This window comes from Poromitra crassiceps (genome assembly GCF_964638095.1).
Source record: "Poromitra crassiceps genome assembly, chromosome: 3".
NCBI lineage: Eukaryota > Metazoa > Chordata > Actinopteri > Beryciformes > Melamphaidae > Poromitra > Poromitra crassiceps.
Window position 1 is genome coordinate 9,887,846 of NC_139625.1, and position 19,119 is coordinate 9,906,964.

General features: G+C 44.6%; 1 protein-coding gene across 3 annotated transcripts in view; it reads left to right on the forward strand.

Annotated features, from left to right (window-relative positions):
* Positions 1-1,208: 1,208 nt before the first annotated feature.
* LOC310774134 (voltage-dependent L-type calcium channel subunit beta-4-like) overlaps positions 1,209-19,119 on the forward strand; it is a gene marked incomplete at both ends in the record, with an annotated part of 53,103 nt that continues 35,192 nt past the window's right edge. For 2 of the 3 annotated variants that reach the window (XM_083634204.1, XM_083634206.1), the window contains 2 exons: positions 1,209-1,271; positions 5,925-6,008. In XM_083634204.1, the coding sequence (XP_083490330.1) occupies positions 1,209-1,271; positions 5,925-6,008 (147 nt within the window). Of the gene's footprint in view, positions 1,272-5,924; positions 6,009-12,046; positions 12,092-19,119 lie in introns of those variants that run through there. The other variant, XM_083634205.1, reaches the window with a different exon arrangement.

Consider the following 19,119-nt stretch of genomic DNA (forward strand, 5'->3'; position numbering starts at 1 on the left):
TGCAAACCTACTGTACATATCACATTTCTATAATGTGTATCAACGTTATAGCCTACATGTCATAATCTGGGAACCCATAAGACTCTGGGACAGACGTCCCGGGAAACCAAGCAATTCAGCTATATTAGAATCAGAAAAGACCATATAACATTTCACTCTGAACAAAACTTTAAAACAAAATGGATAAAGAATTTATTTTTTTATTTTTGGCTCAAGTGAAATGTTATGTGGTCTCTCCTGATTCTAAATATATCTGAATAGACCAAATCACCGTGACGTCACCATGTAAACAAATGTACTTCCGGGTACCACTTGGGGAAGGCGGCAGGTTTAAATGTGCGTGTTGTCAAATAAATGCTGTCAAACCCTCTCGTTGTTTTCGGCGACTACTTTCAATTTAATTGGTTAAACGGTTGGTAAACATGCTTGTCCGACGCGCCTTTCTTCTGTGTTTGTTTTATGTAGTGTTAGCTAGCTAATAACGTTTGTTTGTCTGTCAAACTCGCTGTTTTGCAGACTCATTAACGTAGAAGAGCCTGGTGATGCGAGGTTACGTTAACGCTACTGACGCCACGTTAATTTAATTTAGCGTCAAGTCTACTCTGGTCTGGTCCAACAGGTAAATTAGCTAGTCTGGTCGTTAGTGAAAGTGTTGTTATGAATGATATTAAACAACAACACAACACGGACGAACCATTTTTGTCTTCTTTGTCTGTTTTTGTCTTCAACACGTCAGTTTGTGCCGTCCACCGCCATTATAATGTGTGGACCTCAGGGGTACCCGGAAGTAAATGTAAACATCCCGCTGATTTGGTCTATAGCTTGGTTTGACGGTCAACCCATTGGTCAAACTTTGACCAATTAAATCTATTGGTTTAAACTCTGTAAAATGAATGGTGGAAGAGGGCATGACTTTGGCACTATATTAATCTGCTTCTGAGTGGCGCGAGGAGCAGCAGCAGCAGCAGCACTTTTTGCAGGAGGAGGAACCTCCCCCCAGCACGCGCAGTAGGCAGCGCACCGCGGAGCACCTGGTGCGCGCCGTGCAGAGCAGAAGAGGCAGCAGCTCGAGACAGAGAGAGACCACTCATGTTCTGTCGTGTGGCGGGAGGCGCGTGAAGCTGGAGCAGGCAGCCCGGAAGCCACCACCACCCCCACGCTGGGCTGGACCGGAGCAGCCCGCCCTCTGGACCGATGTGCTGGCAGAGATGTCCCGACACATCTACATACGCAACAAGATCGGCGAGGGCATCCAGGCGCCCATCTTTCAGGTAGGTCATTCCTCTAGCCCAGATATATACTCTCTGTCCGCTCCGCAACACGCCAAACTACATTCAACAATCTTGCAATTTAAAGTTGCATTGCTTATTGACAGAAGTGCATAGGGGAGACTTGCTAGTAGGCTAACATTTTACACATTTCTGTCTGTATCTTAATTGGCACTCTTAAGATGTAAATGTAAATACAAACCAGTTATAGTGTGCTATTAAAAGATGTAGCCTGGCTCTTTAGTAGAACAAGCAGAAGATGCATGCAATTCATGGAGTGAAATGTTACAATGCATTCACCCCATAGTCTGACTTGTAACACACAGCCATGGGTGAAATGTAACATTATGAAGAATGCACTACAGATAGCAGAGCAGTTCAGAGGAGCAGTTTATAACTAGAACTCTATCAGATCACAGTCACAGACCAAGAGATAGGCTACATTTGAACTGCCCCAGCTTATAACAGTTAGTAGCCCAGCAAGCATTTTCTTCACACAGAGGGATTTAAATCCCTTGAAATCATCCCAAATAAAACCCCAGTTTTAGAAATATAATTAGGCTATTCCTCACTGTTTTTGCCTCACTTTGCTTTGATTTAAACCTTTGAGTTCAAAAGATAATATCCAGCTGGTTCCTTTAAATTGATATTCAATATCAATCAATTATATATTTATATACGGTGCCAAATCACAAGAGTTATATCAAGGTGCATTATACAAATAGAGCAGGTAGAAGACCAGGCTCTTTATTTTAGACCCAACAATTGAAACAACTCTCACATCCACTGGCTATTTTCCTGCACACGTCATGTGACAAATACAACCATTTCCCAACAAGAGCAGCACTTGGTGACAGCAGCAAACAAAGACCACTTTGACGCTTACATTCATCTGCCTTGAGCCGAGCAGAGAGAGAGAGAGAGAGAGAGAGAGAGAGAGAGAGAGAGACTAGTAATAGTAATAGTAGCAGTGGGTCTCTTCCCACTGGTATCTGTCCATAACCAGGGATGAGAGAGACCACATTTACACCCGATTTACACCTGGTTTTTAAATGTGACCTGTATCCGGATAAGTTATCTGGATGTTATCTGGATAAGGAAGAATTCATGCTAACTAATGCAAGGTGTAAATGCATCGCGATCAGGATGTGATCAGATCTTCCCGACCACATCTGGAGGTAGTCTGGCTCACATTGTGTTCAGATCTTTTACACCTGGTTTGATCTGGATAATGGTTGGCATTTAAGAACCAGGTGTAAAGGGCTGCATGTCTCTCGTTTCTCTTTGAGCTAAGTCCTCGTTTTATATTAGGCTTATTTAAGAGTTTAGTTCTACTTTCTCGTTAGTTATGTTAGTTTCTCGTTATCATGAATGGGTCACTAGGGTCCGCTTTTGTATTCGCACACATCCAAATACTGTAATGTAGCACTTATCAATAAAACGTGAACTATTTAAAGGGGTTAACAACATGGTAGGCTATTCACACAATCTTCTTCCTGCAAAATCAGTTGAATCAGTTCTAAAATTTGTTGTTTTGGGAACGAAACTGCACTTTGCGACATATACAACCATTGAATATGGCTAAATAAAGTGTATTCATGGTTATGTTTTACTGTCGTATAGCCTAGTGTAGGTCAGGTGTACTGTAGTCCACAGGCTCTGACGTATATTTGTCCATTCTGTTGATTAACTATCCTTATGCTATCTTATACTTGGTGGTGGCTATTGATGTGAAATGCTAGCAATTAATAAGTAGGTCTAATTTAACTCTTTACATTCTACTGTCGTGCAAAACTATCCTTTTTTAAAGAGACTGCTGGTATTTTCGGCCAAGTGCTCTCTTACATTACAGCTCTATGATAACACACAGCATGGTGCAACTTGAATATGGGCGAGCAAAAAACGGAGAAGCTAGATGGTGACCCAGATTAATGACCCCGTTTGATACATTTGGGGAAGTAGTTGGTGACTTTTTAACGGTGACATTGTCACTAACTCTGGAGACTTGAACAGAAATGGGCCAAATCACCGGCAGATAATTAACTTAGCTCCCTGGAGATGAACGCTGCTGCTATATTTGGACGTTTCTGAAGACTCACTGAATAAGAGGTAAAGAGGAAGAAAGAGAGTAAAGTAAAAAAGGAAGACCGAAGGTAAAATCATAAAACAAATCTTTGGCAAGTATAAGATAACTAGGCATCTCGCGTGCTACGCGCGCTCGACTCCTAGGCTCAGCCGCTGCGCGGGCTCGCCCGCCCTGCAGCTCGCATACGCAGCTCGCCCACTGCGTGGCCTCGCTCACAGCTCGGCTGCTGGGTGGCCTCGCCTGCCCTATTGCCGCACACGGGTGTGTGTGGGTGTTGCTCACAAAATGTTATTGCTCTTAAGTTTACATGCATGTGTGTACCCCCACATCACTAATGACATCATCACTCTTATGACATCATCACTGATGTCACAATGCCTCCTTGTGTGTGTGTGTGTGTGTGTGTGTGCTCCTTATGACATCACTGATGACATCATCAGTGGGTGGGTGTATGTGTGCATGACATCATCAGTGATGTCACAATGACCTCCTTGTGACATCATCAGTGATGTCACAATGACCTCCTTGTGATCACTGATGATGAGACGGGGGAAAAAAATATATACAGTATATATTTTTAATTTTGTCGATCACATGGGATTTGATCGATCTAACATTGGTATCAAAGAGTTTTTTTGGTGTACATTTTTGAATAGAGCAGTACACTAACAAGACAAAACAAACAGGCTCAGGCACAGGAAAAGAAAAGAAAGAAAAAACATACTAACATCATCAACATTCAACATCACAACATGGTGCTACTGTACCAGCTACATAAGGTGCATAATGTGCTTCAAAGAAATGTACATGGGATCCCGCGTGAGGGGTCCATGAGAAACCAGCCAGGCGAGTCACCCGTCGCCCCCTAACCTCATCGAGGTAGACTAGAAACCCCAGGGTCCCAGATCGTTAGACATTTTCTAAGTGAGTTGGTTCTCAGGAACCTGAGCCTCTCCATCCGTATAACAGAGATCATGTCCATCAACCACAATTGAAAAGGAGGTGTAGAGGGGGACTTCCATTCCTTCAGAATTAGATTTTTGGCAACAATTGTCCCCCAGCGTCAGAGACTGTTGCACAGCTGTAGGGAAGTTCAGAGAGGACTCCGAGCAGCCGAAGATGGCAAGTTCTACCTCCGGCTGAAGGGTTATTTTGTAGGCCTTAGAGTACCAGGCAAACATTTTGGCCCAGAATCCTGTCAGTGAAGGGCAGACGCAGAAAGCATGAGACAGAGTGCCCTCTGACACCTGACACCTGTCACACAGTGGTGAGACAGAGTGCCCTCTGACACCTGACACCTGTCACACAGTGGTGAGACAGAGTGCCCTCTGACACCTGACACCTGTCACACAGTGGTGAGACAGAGTGCCCTCTGACACCTGACACCTGTCACACAGTGGTGAGACAGAGTGCCCTCTGACACCTGACACCTGTCACACAGTGGTGAGACAGAGTGCCCTCTGACACCTGACACCTGTCACACAGTGGTGAGACAGAGTGCCCTCTGACACCTGGCACCTGTCACACAGTGGTGAGACAGTGTGCCCTCTGACACCTGACACCTGTCACACAGTGGTGAGACAGAGTGCCCTCTGACACCTGACACCTGTCACACAGTGGTGAGACAGAGTGCCCTCTGACACCTGGCACCTGTCACACAGTGGTGAGACAGAGTGCCCTCTGACACCTGACACCTGTCACACAGTGGTGAGACAGAGTGCCCTCTGACACCTGACACCTGTCACACAGTGGTGAGACAGAGTGCCCTCTGACACCTGACACCTGTCACACAGTGGTGAGACAGAGTGCCCTCTGACACCTGGCACCTGTCACACAGTGGTGAGACAGTGTGCCCTCTGACACCTGACACCTGTCACACAGTGGTGAGACAGAGTGCCCTCTGACACCTGACACCTGTCACACAGTGGTGAGACAGAGTGCCCTCTGACACCTGACACCTGTCACACAGTGGTGAGACGGAAGGGTACTGTAGATCCTGTGCAACTTATGCTTAGAATAGTGCAGACGTTTGCAGACCTTTTTGTTTATAGCTTGTATTTTGTTGGTAACTGTTGTATAATCGCAATATTACACTCGAGGGTGTACTTTACCGTGGTTATTGGCACTTCAGTGACGCGTACGGACCTCGGCTGAAGCCTCGGTAAAGTACACCCTCTTGTGTAATATTGCTTAATTCTGAACTACTGAAGGGGAGAGAAAAAAGCGAGTGACTGATTCAAGCCGTTTCCCCTCAATTAAGACATCCTGTAGGCTGTGACTTCAGCCATTTTCACTGGTGTACCTGGTGTACCTGGTGTACCTGGTGTACCTGGTGTACCTGTGTACCTGGTGTACTTGGTGTACCTGGTGTACCTGGTGTACCTGGTGTACCTGGTGTACCTGGTGTACCTGGTGTACTTGGTGTACCTGGTGTACCTGGTGTACCTGGTGTACTTGGTGTACCTGGTGTACCTGGTGTACCTGGGAAACTGGGCGTGTTTGTCATCATTGAATTAGATCACTAGATTGTGAAGTTGATGCAAGTGTTGACATGTGGTTTTCCCATACAGGTGAACCGGGGGACTTATTCGAGGAGGAGCCGTCTGAAGAGGTCTGATGGCAGCACCACCTCCACCAGCTTCATCCTCAGACAGGTACTGCACGAGAAGGAAAGGTACGGCGTGTGAACGAGCACGTCCAATAGAGCCACCTTTCTCAAATGGGGGTATGCCTACCCCTAGGGGTACATGGAGGTACTACTACAGGAGGTACTTGAGAGAAAGGGGGAAATGCATTTTTTTAAAGAATAAATCATTAAATTATTATTATTATTATTATTATTATTATTATTGTTCTTGTTGTTGTTGTTGTTGTTGTTATTGTTGGCGAATAACTTTATATTAATGGAGTTTATTTATCCCTACTTTATTTTTGAGGGTAAATAATAATAATTATTAGGTTTATTTACATTACATTACATTACATTACGTCATTTGGCAGACGCTTTTATCCAAAGCGACTTATAATAACACATTTTGTCAGCAATAGAGCAATCCACTATGCAACACAGTCTATGACAGCTACAACCTCTGAAGGAATAGTGGTAAAGTTTAGTTTTTTGTTGTTTTCTTTAGAGAGAGGGAGAGAGATGTTAGTTCAAGAAGGGGCCAGATGGAGCCTGAAAAGGTGTGTTTTAAGTTTTTGCCGAAAGATTGGCAGTGAAGCGGCCGTCCTGCCCATAGGAGGGAGCTCGTTCCACCATTGCGGTGCCAGGGACGAGAAGAGTCGCGATCGGGATGAGCGACTTTTGAGCCCCCGTAGCGAAAGAGGGGCGAGGCGTCCTGCACTGGTGGAGGAGCGAAGGGAGCGGTGAGAGGTTTGGAACCTGACCATAGATTGCAGGTACAGGGGAGCTGACTGGTGTACTGCCCTGTAGGCCAGTACCAGTGTCTTGAATTTGATGCGTGCCGAGATGGGAAGCCAGTGAAGGTCCCGGAAGAGGGGAGTGAATTTGGGTTGGTTGAATACCAGACGGGCTGCAGCGCTCTGAATGAGCTAAAGCGGTCGGATGTCGGTGGCAGGTAGGCCGGCCAGGAGCACGTTGCAGTAGTCCAGGCAAGAGATGATAAGTGACTGGACTAGGAGTTGAGTGGCTTCCCTCGTGAGAAAGCGACGGATTTTGCGGATGTTGTAGAGGGAGAACCTACAGGAGCGAGCTGTCGCAGCAATGTTGGCTGAGCAAGACAGCTGGTTGTCAAGGATCACCCCAAGGTTCTTAGCTGTTTGGGAGGGAAGCACAGTGGTATTGTCAATGGAGATGGTAGAGGGCAGCTAGAGGGCAGTCTTTCCCTGGGAGGAAGAGTAGCTCTGTCTTACCAAGGTTGAGCTTGAGGTGGTGGGCAGACATCCAGTCACCGATGTCTTTGAGGCATGCAGAGATGCGAGCCTCGATTTGGGTGTCGGAGGGGAGGAAGGAAAGGAAAACCTGGGTGTCATCAGCATAGCAGTGATAAGAAAAGCCATGAGATAAGATCACATGGCCAAGAGATCTGATATAGAGAAGGAAAAGCAAGGGGCCCAGGACTGAGCCCTGGGGGACACCGGTGATAAGAGGGCAGGATCTGGAGAGGGACCCTCTCCATAAGACCCGGTATGAGCCGTTAGAGAGATAGGAAGCAGTTTCTTTATTTAAATTGTTATTCCTTGTTTCTTTGTATACCACTTATGCTGGGCACATGTCTGCACTGTTTGCATAGCCTATTGAATGTTTTTATTTATTTATTTTTCTATCAAGATTGGGAAAAAGAGCCAAAGTAGATTTTTTTCTTTTTCTGATCCGATAAATGATAATACTGCTGTGTCTTTTTTGGCTTCAGGCTTTGTAGTGTTCAGAGCTGGGATGTGTGTATAAGATGGTTAATGCATGGAGCAACCTGATCTCCAAAAATGTGTAAAATAGCAACGTTTTGGACCAACGTTGCTATGTTACAATTTCAGCTCCAGAATTGTAAAATGGTAACTCTTTTTTTCCGGGGGTCTCCGACCCCAGGGACCCCTCTAAGTTAACCTCTCCCACTCCCCACACCTAACCCTAATCCAGACCCTAACCCTAAACCTAATCTCTCCCCAGACCCTAAACCTAAAATGTTACCATTTTACAATTTTGGAGGCAAATTTGTAACATAGCAACGTTGGTCCAAAACGTTGCTATTTTACAATTTCTTTGGAGACCGTGTTGCATGGAGACATTTTAGATGTGATTTTATTTGAGTCCTTCAATTTAAATTGATTGCAATCCACCCTATTTTGCAGGCAGATTAATACTAGAATACGAATGCTGGAAAACACATTACAACTGGACATAGTCCTGATAGGATAGGATAGGATTTATATTTGTATTCATATACGGTACTCTTATCCCCGTGGGAAAATGTATCCTCTGCATTTAACCCATCCTTATAGATACCTAGAACCTATAAACCAACCTATACCTAGAACCTATAGCAGTGGACAGCCACAGTACAGCACCCTAACATACCTGTCTTTGATGCTAGGAGGAAAGCGGAGGACTCGGGTTCGAACCCAGGACCTTCTTGTTGTGAGGTGTGTGAGGTGTGTGCACAGTGCTAACCACTGTGCACAGTGCATTTCAACTGGAACGTCTCCAATCAGCTCCTTTACTTCATTTTAACTACAGAAGCTGTTGTTCACCAACAAAGACCATGCCACAATGAGATGTATTTAGATCAGCCATTCACAAAATGTGGGCCGCGGCCCACTGGTAGGTAATTGCAAGTGGGCCGCTAAATCATTTGCGAAACTATTATTATTATTATTAGTAGTAGTATTAGTATTAGTATTAGTATTAGTATTAGTACTATTATTATTATGTATGATAATGCATTTCTCCATTGTTGAATAACATTATTTAATTTGTAATCAATTATTTTTTTGATTAGCCTATTGTAGACAGACCCTCACTTGTAGTTTCTGATTTCTGTGACACAAAAAGTGCTCAGAGAACATATTATTGGGCACCCGTACTGTTTATATGTGGGCCGTGGATATTTTTGAAATTTTCAAGTGGGCCATCTGTCGGAAAACATTGGGAACTGCTGATTTCGATGGTTTATTCAGGGAAAGAGGGGTTGAGATGGGATGAATGGAGGGATGAATGGAGGGGAATGAGTTGGGGTGGATGATCGGTGTAGCTTGAGCACCCAGGGAACTGAGACCTGTGTGCGCGTTTTGGGCATTAGTGCCCAATTCTGTTCTTCAAGCTCTCCTCCGCACTGCACTCCACTCCTCCCCACTGCCCCCACGCTCCTCCCCACGCACACTCTACTCACCATCGGAAAAAACTGATCATTTCCAGCTGTTTCTAAACAAAGACCCCTCATGTCTAGAAAGGTAAAACCGTAAAATATCCTGCTCTTGCTAGCCGGACATGGTCCAGACTTCATGTTTATAAGTGGCTTCAGGGTGGCTCCATCTTGGCTCCATGCCCCCCCCCCCCCTCCTGTGGTTCCTGTACTGAGAGAGGAGACCAAGGGGGTGGGAGAAAAATGGGGGAAGGGGGGGGGGGCTTGTGGACTGGGCTCATATGAAACTAGAAACCCTAAGGAATCCATTGATACCAGGGATATCATGCTAGCTTGTCGGTAAGTGGGTGCAATAACGCTCCAAATTTATGCAGATTTTTGGCCATGGCCTTGCTCCCTCACCATTTTTAACTGCCCCCTCAGTCACTTCATCCTGGAGCCGGGCCTGTCTGGGGAGAGCCGTAGACTAGCACCATGCCTCCTCTGACACGTGCAGTTGCCAGCCGCTTCTTTTCACCTGACAGCGGGGAGCTTCATCGGCAGGACATAGCACATGGAAGGATCAGGCTAAGTCCTACCAGTTCCGGGTGGAGCAGGAAATTGAATGTGTGCTTGAGGTGTGCTCTTGTCCCCCAACTTTAGTTATGATAACTTAATTTGTCAGTCTATCAGGATCCAGTATTATGAAGAATGAATGATATGTAACTAATTTTATTCAATTAAACATAGCTAAACTACATCCTGAAAAACATTTTGATTATTGCAACTACATAATGCTGATTTCTTTTTACAAACCTGCCCTTCCAAGTAGGCAGTAGTCCTAATAGACAGAAATGCTAACATGTTTACAAAAAACATGCTTACCTTTTCTAATTGTCCAAAATAGCACTTTAAGGAACAGCAGCTGTCATTTATTAATTTTATCTTAGAAGTGCCGATATCTCAGAGGATAATGAAGGAACCTACCTTTGTTCTAAACCGCTACGCGGCCTGATAATCTAGTTTGCTGGGACTCCGGCCAGGTATAGTTTTGTGTGTGTAAGGTATCGGTAGGTGGCGATATGCTGAATTGCACGGAATTCAGGCCTGAACTCCATCAGGCCCCCCTACAGTAAGCGCACTCCCCGAGATTGAAGTCGATCGGACGAGCAGTTCTCGAGCTAAACCGCTTTTTGTTTGCCAGTAGGTGGCGCTATGCCGAATAGCAGGTAATTTGGCACTGAACTTGGTCAGATCCCCCTAAGCGCACTCCCCAAGTTTGAAGTCAATCGGACGAACGGTTCTCGAGATAAACAACTTTTTGTGTTTGCCAGTAGGTGGCGCTATGCTGAATTGCCCACAATTCGGCTCTGCACTCCATCAGGTCCCTTTAAGCGCACTCCCCAAGCTTGAAGTCGACCGGACCTAACAGTTATCGAGGTTAACCGTTTTTTGTTTGCCAGTAGGTGGTGCTATGCTGAATTGCCCACAATTCGGCTCTGCACTCCATCAGGTCCCCCTAAGCGCACTCCCCAAGTTTGAAGTGGATCGGACAAACGGTTCTTGAGGTAGACCGCTTTTCATGTTTGTGCCAGTAGGTGGCACTATGCCGAGTCTCTGTGTATGTGGGGGTTGGGGGAGGGGGTGGCTGTGTGTGTGTGTATTATAGGATGGGGCCTGGCAATACATCCCAATTATATTGATATTGTGATATGAGACTACATTGTCTTAGATTGTGGCTATTGTAATATAGTGATATAGCCTATTGTTCTCTTTTCCTGCTTTTAAATGCTGCATTAAAGTAAAGTGATTTATTCATTTCCTGAACTTACCAGACTGTTCTAGCTGTTCTATTAGTTGCCTTTACCCACTTAGTCATCATATCCACATTACTGAGGATTATTCATCAAAAATCTCATTGTGTAAATATTTTGTATATGATATTGTCACAATATCGACATCAATGTATTGGGTCAAAAAATATCGATATTTGATTTTGTTCATATATCGCCCAACAGCTCACATGTGGTTGTGACCTGCAATTGAACATTTCACCCACTTCATAGGAAACACAGAGATAGCTTGTGCATCATTCAGCCTAAAAATACAGAGATCAGATTTTTGGTTCATATCACCTGTCTCTACTTCTAAATTCACAGGGCAAATATCTAAACCCATCAGACCACTTTGTATTATTTCAGGACCAGATTTTATATATCCCCCCCCCCCCCCCCCTCTCTCTGGAGAATAAACAGGCAGAGAGATAGGATAAGGAAGAGAGGCGACAGAGAGCTAGATACAGACACAGGGGGGGGGGGGGGAGATGCTCCCCACCCCCTACCCTACCCCCCACCCCCCACCCCCAAACCGAGGCGAGCGCTGAGCCGAGCTGAGTGGACGTCCGGCCTGGCCAATCAGCTCCTTGCACATTGCCTCTGTCATCATCATCACACTTGGATATTGAGGAAGGCTCCTCTCCTCTCCTCTCTGCTGTGCTGCTGCTGCTGTGCTGCTGCTTTGCTGTGTACAGTATATGCATGTGTGTGTGTGCGTGCGTGTGCGTGGAGAGAGGATCGGGCCACCTCCAGGGAGAAAGAGCCTCTCCGACGCCATCTCTATAATGTAAGCCAGGCAGCCTGCAGCGCTCTGGGCTCAGGGAGAAGCAGCATCCGACGGCCTCCGGAGGACCAGGCCTGATCCATCGGGAGGGGAGATTTTTTTTTCCTCCTCCTCCTCCTCCTTTGCCGTGGAGAGAGGGGGATTGTCGTCATCCCCCCCAATCCATCCTCGTTCCCCCCCCCCCCTCCTCCTCCTCCTCCTCCTCCGTCTCCACCTCCGTGCTCATTTTCCCTTCATTCTTCTAGAGGCGCTGGTTGGAATAGCAAACCTCCATGTATGACAACTTGTACCTGCATGGATTTGAAGACTCGGAGGCGGTAAGTGTGTGTGTGCGTGCGTGCGTGTGTGTGTGTGTGTGATTCTGCCCTACTGTTAGAGGTCCTTCCCTCGGTGTGTGTGTGTGTGTGTGTGTGTGTTCGTGCGTGCGTGTGTGTTTATTGAGGGAGATGGCTGTGCTACACTCATATAAGAGGCCTTTGACGGTACAGCGTAGCATGATCGTTGGCTCTGCTCAGCTGGAGGGGAGGGGGGGAGGGGGTTGGGTGTGTGTGTGGGGGGTTGGGGTAGGTTGGGGGGTGGTGTACACGTTAGGGAGATGGCAGCTGATGTGCGACATTCACACCATCCTATAAATATATATGTGTGTGTGTGTGTGTGTGTGTGTGTGTGCGTGTGCGTTCTGTATGGATGTGTGTCGAGCGTATCGCAATAGATGGCGAATTTGGCTGCAATCTGGCTACGAGCCTGTGCGAACGGCTAGCAGCAGAGCACCAGGCAGGCCGGGAGGAGCCATTTAGTGTTCATCACACACACACCGCGCTCAGAGATGCACCTATAGCTGTTATTCTGTGAGAGTGTTCATCACACACACAGCTCAGAGATGCACCTATAGCTGTTATTCTGTGAGAGAGTGTTCATCACACACACAGCTCAGAGATGCACCTATAGCTGTTATTCTGTGAGTGTGTTCATCACACACACAGCTCAGAGATGCACCTATAGCTGTTATTCTGTGAGAGTATTCATCACACACACAGCTCAGAGATGCACCTATAGCTGTTATTCTGTGAGAGAGTGTTCATCACACACAGCTCAGAGATGCACCTATAGCTGTTATTCTGTGAGAGTATTCATCACACACACAGCTCAGAGATGCACCTATAGCTGTTATTCTGTGAGAGTGTTCCTCACACACACAGCTCAGAGATGCACCTATAGCTGTTATTCTGTGAGAGTGTGTTCATCACACACACAGCTCAGAGATGCACCTATAGCTGTTATTCTGTGAGTGTGTTCATCACACACAGCTCAGAGATGCACCTATAGCTGTTATTCTGTGAGTGTTCATCACACACAGCTCAGAGATGCACCTATAGCTGTTATTCTGTGAGAGTATTCATCACACACAGCTCAGAGATGCACCTATAGCTGTTATTCTGTGAGTGTTCATCACACACACAGCTCAGAGATGCACCTATAGCTGTTATTCTGTGAGTGTTCATCACACACAGCTCAGAGATGCACCTATAGCTGTTATTCTGTGAGTGTTCATCACACACAGCTCAGAGATGCACCTATAGCTGTTATTCTGTGAGTGTTCATCACACACACAGCTCAGAGATGCACCTATAGCTGTTATTCTGTGAGAGTGTGTTCATCACACACACAGCTCAGAGATGCACCTATAGCTGTTATTCTGTGAGTGTGTTCATCACACACACAGCTCAGAGATGCACCTATAGCTGTTATTCTGTGAGAGTGTGTTCATCACACACATAGCTCAGAGATGCACCTATAGCTGTTATTCTGTGAGTGTGTTCATCACACACACAGCTCAGAGATGCACCTATAGCTGTTATTCTGTGAGTGTGTTCATCACACACACAGCTCAGAGATGCACCTATAGCTGTTATTCTGTGAGTGTGTTCATCACACACAGCTCAGAGATGCACCTATAGCTGTTATTCTGTGAGAGTGTGTTCATCACACACAGCTCAGAGATGCATCTATAGCTGTTATTCTGTGAGAGTGTTCATCACACACACAGCTCAGAGATGCATCTATAGCTGTTATTCTGTGAGAGTGTGTTCATCACACACAGCTCAGAGATGCACCTATAGCTGTTATTCTGTGAGAGAGTGTTCATCACACACACAGCTCAGAGATGCATCTATAGCTGTTATTCTGTGAGAGTGTGTTCATCACACACAGCTCAGAGATGCACCTATAGCTGTTATTCTGTGAGAGAGTGTTCATCACACACACAGCTCAGAGATGCACCTATAGCTGTTATTCTGTGAGTGTGTTCATCACACACACAGCTCAGAGATGCACCTATAGCTGTTATTCTGTGAGAGTGTTCCTCACACACACAGCTCAGAGATGCACCTATAGCTGTTATTCTGTGAGAGAGTGTTCATCACACACACAGCTCAGAGATGCATCTATAGCTGTTATTCTGTGAGAGTGTGTTCATCACACACAGCTCAGAGATGCACCTATAGCTGTTATTCTGTGAGAGAGTGTTCATCACACACACAGCTCAGAGATGCACCTATAGCTGTTATTCTGTGAGTGTGTTCATCACACACACAGCTCAGAGATGCACCTATAGCTGTTATTCTGTGTGTGTTCATCACACACACAGCTCAGAGATGCACCTATAGCTGTTATTCTGTGAGACAGCGAGGGGAACATGCTAATTTCCTATTCCTCCATCAGGCCCTTTTTGCTGCTTTTCCAGGGCTGGCATGGCAGGATAGACACCTGCTCATCACATTATCACCTTCATTAACTCATTGAGTGCCAGCCACTTTTGGAGAACGGACGCTCCCAGTGCCAGAGTTTCAGAGCGTTTTCAGTGATTTCTCGAGGCCCACAGAATATTGTGTGATATTACTATGTAAACACCGAACACGCACAAAGAACGACGAGACTCTATTGTATCAGCAGCAAAAAAAAGTTTATTGATAACCTTTTCCGTTCTTTAGTTATCAGCCGGAGAAGATAGGTCAAAAACAGCAAAAACACGCGTTTCCATCTAGAAGCTGAGATATTGAGCCTTCTTGTGAAATTAAGCATTTCAAGCAAATCACTGACTCTGAAACTAATATTTTCTGACCTGAAACATCTGAACAGTAATTTCCTTCAATATAACAGCACCCCCACCCCCCTCTACTGCAAACTCCTCCTCCGTGGGTGTGTCTCTGGTGGCTCTGCTCACTCTGAGTGCTGCTTGTGTCAGGCGAGTCTCTGCTGCCTGGATGGCGGCCGCTCGTCGGGGCAGTCAGGATCGGGCTCGCTCGTTTCTGGGGTTTCGATTGTGAGCTGGGATGAAGCTGCGTCCGATTCTGGGCTTTCTGGGCTTTCTGCTGCCCTGCGTGCCCCACCCCCCTCCTCCTCCTCCGTGGGAGTGTCTCTGGGGCTCTGCTGCGTTTGCTCTCGCTCTGCGTTTGCTCTGTCTGCACTGAAAAGTGCGCTGCATCCCCCCGCTTTTTCACAGCCTGTCGCCGGCTCCCAGCTGAGAATAATGTAACTTTTCAGAAAGACGCTGGTGTCGGCAACTAAATCATATGGAGGGGCTATTGCAGCGGAGACGAAGGGGCTCAATTGTGGCAGCAGATTGACTGCTGCTGTTCACAGGCACAGCTAACGTTATGCTTCATGCATATCGATGGGATTTCCGTTTCCCATGACTTCTTCTCTCTTTTTTCCTCGCCTTTCTCTAATCTGGAGAGCACTGTCGCCACCTAATGGGTCGGTAAAATAGGTTATACACATTCAACATGCCCCAAAATTTTACAGGAGATGGATCTGGCTCCACGTCCCACCGTCAAAAAACGCAATTGACGAACATACTCGTCCTTGGCACTCTACGTTACTAAACCAATTGACGAACATACTCGTCCTTGGCACTCAATGAGTTAAGGGCTGGCATGGCAGGATAGACCCCCGTCCATCACGTTACCGCCTTCATTAAAGGTGTGACCCACCATGTTTTCTCCCCTTCCCAGCAGTGGCGTGGGCTATTATGTTCTGCTGACGCAGGGAGAAACATGCATCATGATGTCATTAAGTGGATTGTGATGTAGATGAGTCACATGCTGAAGCTACTCTGTTGAGCACAGCCATGCCCTCAACGCTCCTTCCACACAATTCAACACCAGGTTAGGTTTATAATATCGCCTTCTTCTCGTTGGACTATAGGAATACAATCACAATAAATGTACAGTATTATTCACCTTATGCAGAAGAGACCGTCTGGCTTGAGAGACTAACAGGAAGTGTCAATACAATCAACGATTGTATTGACACTTCCTGTGACTCATAAACCTAGTCTGACTCATAATGTGAGTCAAACTAGGTTTGACCAGGTGAGTCAGACTAGTTTTGAGCAGGTAAAACAGCCGGCGTTTTGAACAGGAAGTCGTGATACAATGGGTCAAGTGGGCGGGGCTACATAAGGTCAATAGAGATGGAGAGAATGACATATTATGAAAAATATTTGTGTATAAAAATAAAATAAAAGCTTAAAACCAGGATAATTGGAATAGGTGTGTGTGTGTGTGTGTGTGTGTGTGTGTGTGTGTGTGTGTGTGTGTGTGTGTGTGTGTGTGTGTGTGTGGACATGAATCTATCATGTTCAAAATTACATATTTGAGAGTATAGCTCACCAAGAGGACAATATATATTTAATGGCAGACATGTTTTTCCTGTTATAGAGTGATCTGTCTGCTTATACATGTTACTCTAAAGCTTGGTGTTATAGAGTGATCTGTCTGTTTATACATGTTACTCTAAAGCTTGGTGTTATAGAGTGATCTGTCTGTTTATACATGTTACTCTAAAGCTTGGTGTTATAGAGTGATCTGTCTGTTTATACATGTTACTCTAAAGCTTGGTGTTATAGAGTGATCTGTCTGTTTATACATGTTACTCTAAAGCTTGGTGTTATAGAGTGATCTGTCTGTTTATACATGTTACTCTAAAGCTTGGTGTTATAGAGTGATCTGTCTGTTTATACATGTTACTCTAAAGCTTGGTGTTATAGAGTGATCTGTCTGTTTATACATGTTACTCTAAAGCTTCCTGTTATAGAGTGATCTGTCTGTTTATACATGTTACTCTAAAGCTTCCTGTTATAGAGTGATCTGTCTGCTTATACATGTTACTCTAAAGCTTGGTGTTATAGAGTGATCTGTCTGTTTATACATGTTACTCTAAAGCTTGGTGTTATAGAGTGATATGTCTGTTTATACATGTTACTCTAAAGCTTGGTGTTATAGAGTGATCTGTCTGTTTATACATGTTACTCTAAAGCTTGGTGTTATAGAGTGATCTGTCTGTTTATACATGTTACTCTAAAGCTTCCTGTTATAGAGTGATCTGTCTGTTTATACATGTTACTCTAAAGCTTGGTGTTATAGAGTGATCTGTCTGTTTATACATGTTACTCTAAAGCTTGGTGTTATAGAGTGATCTGTCTGTTTATACATGTTACTCTAAAGCTTGGTGTTATAGAGTGATCTGTCTGTTTATACATGTTACTCTAAAGCTTGGTGTTATAGAGTGATATGTCTGTTTATACATGTTACTCTAAAGCTTGGTGTTATAGAGTGATCTGTCTGTTTATACATGTTACTCTAAAGCTTGGTGTTATAGAGTGATCTGTCTGTTTATACATGTTACTCTAAAGCTTGGTGTTATAGAGTGATCTGTCTGTTTATACATGTTACTCTAAAGCTTGGTGTTATAGAGTGATCTGTCTGCTTATACATGTTACTCTAAAGCTTGGTGTTATAGAGTGATCTGTCTGTTTATACATGTTACTCTAAAGCTTGCTGTTATAGAGTGATCTGTCTGTTTATACATGTTACTCTAAAGCTTGGTGTCATTCTTGAAATCCCTGAAAAGGCACTTTGAGTGATTGGGTGTGTGCACAATCCAATCGAGCAGTGTGCTGAAGCAAGGCTTTTCTATTGCTTGCCTGTGTGAAAAAGAAGAAAGTGCTTAGCTGTGATTACTAGCCTAGCCTAGCTGTGATGACTAGCCTAGCCTAGCTGGTGGTGTGTAGTCTGGTCTTCTTTCATTGAATGGTCATTAGCGACTGGACGTTTAGATTCACACAGCAGAAAGAAACACTTTGTCCAGTAAACACTTACTGACATCCTCAATGTGTGACAGGATCAACTGGAAAAAGATGTAGGCTTGGTGCACAAATATGTCACTTTATGAGAGGTTTACAAGCAGTGTTGGAGGTAACTCATTACAAAAGTAATATATTACATGTAATATATTGCTTTTAGCAATAACTCAGTAATATAACTTATTACCAATAGGATTTCAGTAATATTATACCAGTTACTTTGTTAAGTAACACAAGTTACATTTTTTTTTTTTTATCAAAGCACATTATTTAAATAAAGATACAATCATTTCCTAATCAAATTGGGGGTTTCTATGCAAATAACCACTATAGACGACAATAACAAAGGACATTTAGAATTTTGCATAGTTTACACTGACTTCAAGACGTTTGAAATTATTTTTCAGGATGGTTCCGGGGCGGCAATGTCATTCTGCTACTGCTGTTATTTTGGTAAAAGCAAAGCAAAACTAGTGCAATAAGTAACGAGTTACTCTACACAGACGGTAACATTGTAAAGTAACTTATTACTTTCAAATGAAAGTAACTAGTAATATGTAGTATATTACATTTTGAAATGTCATACAATACATTAGTATCTTCTGAGTCACAGGTGTGCAGCTGACCCTTTAATGAATTACTTTTATTTCAGTCTTCCCATCAATGCTCGTGTGCGTCATCAAGATTGATCAAGAAGTGTTCTGGCCATTCATTTTGTACCACCCAGATTTCACAAGATCTAGATGGTTCCACTCATTCGATCAATCAGAGATTTTACAATGCAGGGGTTTAACGGATTTGGAAATGTAAGAAAAATAAGGAAAGAAAAAAGTTATTGGTATAGGACGAATCACTTGACACCCAGAAATGTGCAAACGTTAAACGCCAAACAAACGTTAATATCTCAAAAACTATACGTCACATCGCTTATATTTTTGACATTCTGAGTGAGAACAGAAGTAGCTCAAGCGTTTGATGTATAATATATACATGTCGTGTTAAAGTTGTGTGAGCTGTCGCCGTTTTTCAAATGTAAACAGAGTTAGCCGGCTAGAGTCAGACACACAAGCCTCGCACCACTTATTGGCCTCCATAGGGATCCATTGCCGTTGCCACCCGGTGACTCGGTTTGTTTGCTACCAAAATGCTGCTCGGCTGATCCCTCGTACTGGATGCAAGAGTGTGTACGTAAGCCTTAGC